The following is a 7,290-nucleotide window of genomic DNA, read 5'->3' as shown; positions in this document are numbered from 1 at the left end:
GCTTTCCTTTTCCCCTCCCCAGTGGGAATTGCACTGCCCTTCTGCAGCCCCAAAATTCCTCATTTGGATCTTCCCTGGTGTGAAAATGTAGCAGGAGCTGTGCTAAGCCACAAAATGCTGCTTGGAGGAGTGTAGGAATTAAACCAGTGGCAGGAGGGGTGATTACCCCCTTGCCCCCCCAGCCAGCGAGTGCTTCTGCCACCCAGGGGAAGCTGCTCGTGCCTTGCCTCAGCCTGACAAATTTCGGTGCTTAAATAGCTGTAAATTACATCCCAAGGCACAAATCCGGAATTCTGCTCCCTGCATCCAAAGCTGTGCTAATGCCTTGCTTCCCAAAGGGAAATAAAAGGGTTTTTTTTTTACTGGATCAATCTGTGAGGTTCCTGCTGTTTGTTCTGGCTGCCAGCGCCTGCTCACGGCCTAAAGCTGGAGTTATTCATGGAATGGCATCCCCAGAAAGCAAAGGCTGGAATTCTGTATTAATTGACAGAATGACACCACCACAAAATAAAAGAGAAAAAAAATACCCCTCCCCCAACCCCCCAAATCTTGTGCACCCAAGAAAGATTTCCCCAAAGTGTTCCCAGTTTTGAAGGTTCAGCTAAAACTGAGTTAATTTTAGACAACGCAGCCCCCCATTGCTGAAAAAAAGGTGGGATTTCTGATCTCTGCACTGTGGGAGATGCTCTGAGCACCTGGACAGCACAAAGGAGCTGGTGGGGAAGAGATTTTCCTTGGATAAGCATGGACAGCACTACTGACCACTGGTGTCCAGCCCCAGCATCCTTCCCAGAGCTACAGCTGCTGTAGTTGCTCTAGAAATAAAGAAACAACTTCTTTTTCCCTCAGAAAACTGGGAGAAAGCGTTTCTCTAAAAACCCTAATGAATATTAAGGACAGAACTGAGAGACTCTGCAATAAAAAGTGAGGCAGTGAAATAATAACAGTGTCTTAAACAGGATTAAAATATAACACTTTACTCGTTATTTCAAAGAATAGATTTTTTTTTCTTTCTTCCATCAGTCTTATCTGTATGTCCAGCCTCCAGCTAAACTCCAAACAGCTGCTTTAGCTCCGGTCCCAAGTGCAAATGTGCCAAGAAAAAGGAATTAGGGAAAAGAAACTCCCGGTGTTCTGTTTTTCCCACGTGTGAGAGGCTACAGTGCATTTCTCATGCCTAAAAACAAGCACCATTGCTCAGAATATTTGGTCAGAAGGCTCAGCTTGAGAAGGAGGTATTGGACAGAGAGGTCACATGGACACCACACGCAGACAGCTCCCAAAGACAGACACTCCCAGGGATTTCCCTGGGCAAAGGGAAAACCAACAGAGCCCCAGCAGCACAAAGTCCTTTCACCGCCAGAGCGGATCCGTCCTCAGCCAGACCCCGTGGTGAGGCCTCAGCTGTGGAACGGGGAGAGAGTGGTGATGCCAATCCCTTCCTTATTAATTACACACATTCATCTGTTGGCTCTTCCAATCTTTCCAGAGGAATCCAGGTTGTTCTCACGATTGGTTTGGTCTTACCCCGGAAAGGTTTGCACAACACAACAGGACACTTTTCTCGTGTGAACGTGGTTCTGCTTTTTGCCTTTGCTGCTTCACACTGGAGAAAACCGCTTTGCTTTGTCTTTTTTGGGTGGTGGTGACTGAACAAACAGTGACAATTCTCAGCTCCCTGCCCAAGCTGGGACACAGCACACTCAAAACTTCGAGGTAAAAGCAGGAGCTGTAACCAGGTTCCCAAATTTGTCGTGTATTTCACATGTAATGAGTACTAAAATTTTGGAACAACTCTATGTGTGTGTGTCCTGAGACCCTCTGCCCTTCCCAGATCTCTCTGTGCATGTTAACCTCACAAAATATTCCCTTTTTCTCCTCTTCCCTGTGGGATCCATTTGTCTTTGCAGCAGGTTTGTGTTCAAAGTGATCAAAGTGGAATGGTGATGGCACTACTTAACCCAGCAGCCAGCTGGGCTTGGGAATGGATCCATCCTCTTCCCATTAATTACTCTTTAGTGCCTCCCACTATCACACAGGCTCGTGGATCATCCTGCTTTATTCCAGAGGAACACAGCCATAGGATGACAATTACTGATGGAGCATAAAAACTGCACCTAAAGGTTGTGGAAAGAAGCAAACAGAACTGATGGGGGAAGAGATGAAAAGATGAAAAATTGACTGGAGAAGAAAATTGGAACAAGCTAATTTACAAAAGAAAATGAACAAACCATGGCCAGGTAGCTCTGAATAAGATTAATTGCTACACATTGCCTTCCTCGTTGCAATTTTTATCTTATTTCAGCTTCTCTTGCACTTTTCAAAGTGGCAGCACTGTAATGTCAGGAATTCTGATTCCATAACTGCCAGCTGGGCATTGTTTGCATAAATTGCTCTGACTTTGGAATTGGGACTCAAATTTCAGCAGCAGCCGAGGATTTGCTCCATTGACTTGGATGGGTTTATTTTGAATTTATTACTCTGAGGTCAGAAGGCAGAGCTCTGGATATGAATCTTGACCATAAACAGACAATTCCCAAATCTAGACAGTAGAGCCACAAGTACCATACAGAAAAACAAAGCCAGGCAGGTATAGAACTGTCTGGAGGGTTAAACCAAAGGGGGCTGTGCATTTATTAGTAGTTTACTGTTTATTAAACAAGAACTCCAGATCCAAAAAGAACTCATTAATCGAAACCAAGTAGTGTTTAGTGAGATGGGAGCCTGTCAGAACTGGGGAGGACAATGGATCGGTCCAAATGTGAGTGCAAATTTTGTCTGGGAATTTTAAAGCGTGCCGTTTGTCGTGGACAACGGATGTGCACCATACAAACTCCGTACGTCTGCCCCTGGGTGACAATAAAAAGCGCAGTTTATTATAAACCGAAGTAAAAATAAAACTAAAAAAATCAACTAAAATCACAGTTTTGTCATTGGTATGTGGAGGTTGTTCCAAGGGCCCATCCAGAGCTCCTCCTCGTCGGACTGTGTGTGTTCACTGTGCGACTCCAAGGGCTCCTTGACATCCTCGTGGTCAACAACCGATTCCTGCTCATCTGTGCTTTTCAGTTTGGCCGGCCCAGCCTTTGTCACTGCATTTTCGGCCCCTATAGTAGAGGAAAAGGAGACACTGCACGGCCTGGAGTTCATTTTGTCGCCTGGGGACGGTCCCTTGGACAACGTGTTCAGCGGGACGCTCTCCTCGTGCGTCACCGCCAGCTTGTCCAGCTTCTTGAACTGCTTCCCCAGCCTCACCGGGGACGTGACTTTGAGGTTGTTGCCGAGGCAGCCGCGGCGGGTGCGCACCACGGAGCCATTCTGGGCGATGTAGACGTTGCCGTTGCCGCTGGGTTGGATGCTGGGGGTGCTCATCCGGTTCCTCTGGCTGGGGTCGGGAGCGCTCTCCTCGCCCGTGGAGCTGGTCTCGTACTCCGGGTCCACCACCAACTTGATCCTCTTCTTTTTGGCCCACTGTTGGACAACAAAGAGAAGTGTCAGGACAACCCAGCACTGTTTCTTCATTTCCCTGCCCTTTCTGTTAATTAATTAGTAACTCATCAATTTCTATTAGTTTTGCACCGAGGAGGAAGCCACTGTGTGAGAGATCCTTTTAAGAAACCACTCCAAGGTATAAACTCTAGGAAGGCCTTGGAAGTTTTCTTCCCTTGCATTGTGAATTCCATGCACTGGGCAGCTCTGCTTTGTGTGCACCACACATCCAGCAGAGAAAATCCCGCGACATACACCAGGGAAATTCTCAGGCAGAGCGCTGGCAAAACTGGCTGGTTAAAAAACAGAACAGCTCTGTGTAAGGCTTTGCAAATATTCCAGGCAGGTGGGATGCTCGGGAAGACAGTGGAGAAACCAGATTTTAGGTTTATATAACTTACGTATTTTTTTTAAGAATTAATGCAAACAAGTGCCACACTGCTGTGACTTTGTAGCAGCAGTAATCCCTCTGTGGTGAGCACACAACCCCCACTAGGTATTATAATTTATAATTGATCTTTTAAAAAGAAATGCCTCCTTGCAGCACACTGAAAAGAACTATTACCCTTCTTGAATGAGTAATTCAAACACTAAGATGCCATCACGGTTAACCCCCACTACAAAACACACACAGGAACAAGAGAAAAGCCAGTTTTGAGAGAAAGAAAATCATGCAAGGTACAAATAGGTGATAAATGTTAAGGTTTTGAGAAGTCACACTTGGTAAAAATTACTTAGATGCCTATTTTATTGTTCCTGGCAAAGAGAGACAATGTTCTTCACATGGATATATTCCAGTGGATCTATTCCTGCTTGGTTTAAGTGGGATTTACTTTAAAACACTGTGTGCAGCTACAATGCTGTGCTGTGTGGGGATGCAAAGGGGCAGGTCAGTGATCATGGATCTAGTTCAAAGAGATGTTTGAACAAAATAAAAAATGAAATGAAATGAAATGAAATGAAATAAAATAATGAAGTGAAATGAAATAAAAACAAAATAAAATAAAATAGAATAGAATAAAATAAAATAAAATAAAATAAAACAAAACAAAATAAAATAAAACAAAACCACTGTACGGTGATAGGTGGGAAGGGCAGAGGCTGTGAAATGTAATCCATTTCCTCTCCTGACCAAGCTCACTTGGTCCTCCTGCCTCAGCATTCCTGGCTCGTGCATCACTGGTGTTTGTAACCTGAATCCTGTGATCCAGAAAACAGCCCAATCCCAGCTCTCCCAGTTATCCCCTGCAATTTTGGGAATGTTGTTTTGCTGCAATTCCACTTGTCCTCCCTGCAAACAGAGCTGACCATGACAGCAGAGAACTCACCTGAAGATTAGCATGTGTTATTATATGGCATTAATGTCTAAGATGAAAACATGGATGACTTTAAAATCTTTACATCCTCCTCCTCATTCCTGTTCTTCCCTAAATCCCATGTTTCATTGCTCCATGAAAACTGAACTTTCTACATCTATGACAGTATACCTCTGGTGTGTGTATGTGTATATACATAATTTTTTAATATGTATATATCCACAGGGCTGGAATTAGGTTGGTTTTCCACAGTTCTCTCCCAAGGACAGTGAAATGCTGGATCAATAAGCTTTGCCCTCTCCTTTTGGCTGTCTGCAGCCCGTGAGCATCGCTTAGGAAAGACCACACTGAAGGCACAGCAAGCAAAGGCACTCCTCACTGCAAACCATCACCTACTGTCACTCCTCTTTAGAAGGAGGTGGAGTCACCCGTGGCCTCTGACTCCGCAGTTCCAGTACCCTGGGACTGGCTGCTTTCCTGGGACACCTTTTTCTGTGATTTCACTCCTTTCCTGTTGGTGTCAGAGCTCTCAGTCTCAGTCCCAGGGGACGTGGTGGTTTTCCCCGACGTGGCACTGCCTGAGCTTTTTGCCCCTGTGGTACCTTTGGAAGTCGCGCTGATTTCACTGTCTAGGCAAGAAGATTCATTCTTACTGGCAGTGTCCTCCCTGTCACTGTCCTCTGGATCAACCTCCTCTGCACTTTCCTCCTCGCTCTCCTCACCAGGAACAGCTGATTGTCCTCCCTTGCCCTCTCCAGCAGCAGCAGCTTTTGCCTTGGCAGTTTTAGAATCCGCCCTGTTTGAGTTATCTGCTGTCTCCTCTGCCTCTTCCTCTTCTTCTGACACCTCTTCTATGGTGTCCTCTATTTCCACGCTGGCAGAGGAGGTTTTGCTCTTGTAGCTGGATCCTGAGGTTCTCCTGTAGCTCGTGTCCCTGTCGCTACCTGAGGTGGTAGAGCTCATGGATTTCTGGCTGGAGCGTTTGCCACGGGAGCTGCCTGCCCAGCTTTTCACACTGGACATTTCTGTGCTTCTCCTGCTGCTGGACTCACTGGTCCTGCTGTAGGAGCTCCGTGAGGATGAGCTCTTGGACATGCTGCCATCTTCATCGCTCTCAGAGTCTTCCTCATCATCGTCCTCTTCTGACGAGTCCTCCTCTGACTCACTGCTGGAGCTGGATTCAGACTCGTCATCGGAATCCCCCAAATCCCCCGTTTCCTCATCCGAGTCCACGGTGCTTTCCGTGGCCTCATCCTGATCCAGGGTTATTTTCAAGTAGTCTTTGTCTTCCGACTCGGAGCCGGAGCTGCTGCTCTTCTCAGAGGACTCATCCGAGGTGCGCCTCCTCCTCCTCGTCCTCCTCTCGTAGTCGCTGTCCTCCTGCTCGCTGTCTGCCGTGATACTGATCGAAACCCCCGACTTGGCTTCCTCCCTTTCAGACCCTTCCTCTCCACGCGCCAAATCCTTGCCAAGGCCCTCCTGGAATTTCCTGGAGACGCTGATGCGCTTCAACACGTGGTTTAGTTTCCTCATGGAGGGCCTGTCATCCATGGATTTCTGGAAGTAGCTTCCCCTGATCATCATGGGTTTGTCCCCGTCCGCTTGGCGAGCCGACAACAGCTTGGCATAGCTGGAATCTTTCCTACCTTTCACTTTCTGCAGGATCATCGGGAATATCTTTGCTCTCTTCCACCGGGAACGAGCAGACTCAGCTCTTCCTACAGGTTTGTGGGCACTGACTGCCACACGACTTAAATGCATCACTCCCTTTAGCCTCCTTTTTCCCTGGCTGCTCCTAAATCCTCTTCCAGGACCACGGCTGAGGTCCATCCCAACACCTACAGGTCTCCCTTCCATTTGAGGCCCTGCTGCCTGGCTTATCCCTCTGCTGGGAGGGCCTCTGACTGGACTCATGCCCTGCAAATTATGAAAATCAATTGATTACCACTTGAAAGAGAGTTATTATGAAAACCTGTACCTTAAAATAGGGTAGGAATAGATGCAACATTTATTTCCCAGCATCAAAATGAACTTACCTGGTTTAGAAGTTTTCTTAACAAAGTTATGGGGAATGTTTTGGAATTTTAGAGTTTTAGGGAGTTGTAGAATGGGCTGGAAGTGCACAACTACCTTACTCTGAAATGGGGAAAACACTGAAATGTTCTCTCTTCTCATTTAATAGTGGATTAAGATCTGGCATTTATAAAAATTCAACTTTTTTCTCAAAATAAACGTATTGACTTTCTTCTGATTACCACTGACATTTCCTATTTTTTTGGTTTTCATTGTGAACTTTATGACAAATGAGTTTAGGTACCGTTTTTTTCCTTGAAAAGTCAGAGGAATATCAGTAATGGACTCACAGAATCACAGCATGGTTTGGGTTGGAAGGGACCTCAAAGCCCATCCAGTGCCACCCCTGCCATGGCAGGGACACCTTCCACTGTCCCAGGCTGCTCCAAGACCCAGTGTCCCGACTCGCCCT

At 46.4% G+C, this 7,290-nt stretch overlaps 1 protein-coding gene across 4 annotated transcripts in view; it reads right to left on the bottom strand.

Moving 5' to 3' along the window:
* Positions 1-956: 956 nt before the first annotated feature.
* Positions 957-7,290, bottom strand: part of PCDH15 (protocadherin related 15) — a 572,690-nt gene continuing 566,356 nt past the window's right edge. For 2 of the 4 annotated variants that reach the window (XM_017733770.1, XM_017733771.1), the window contains 2 exons: positions 6,452-6,722; positions 957-3,471 (listed from right to left, as the gene is read on the bottom strand). In XM_017733770.1, coding sequence (XP_017589259.1) covers positions 3,053-3,471; positions 6,452-6,722 — 690 coding nt within the window. In that variant the 3' untranslated portion in view covers positions 957-3,052. The remainder of the gene's footprint in view (positions 3,472-6,451; positions 6,723-7,290) is intronic. The other 2 variants (XM_008633276.2, XM_017733772.1) reach the window with 1 other exon arrangement.

The sequence above is a fragment of the Corvus brachyrhynchos genome, unplaced genomic scaffold (genome assembly GCF_000691975.1).
Source record: "Corvus brachyrhynchos isolate BGI_N302 unplaced genomic scaffold, ASM69197v1 scaffold334, whole genome shotgun sequence".
Lineage (NCBI taxonomy): Eukaryota > Metazoa > Chordata > Aves > Passeriformes > Corvidae > Corvus > Corvus brachyrhynchos.
The sequence above is the reverse complement of the archived record's forward strand: the minus strand, read 5'-3'. Positions and strand labels throughout refer to the sequence as shown.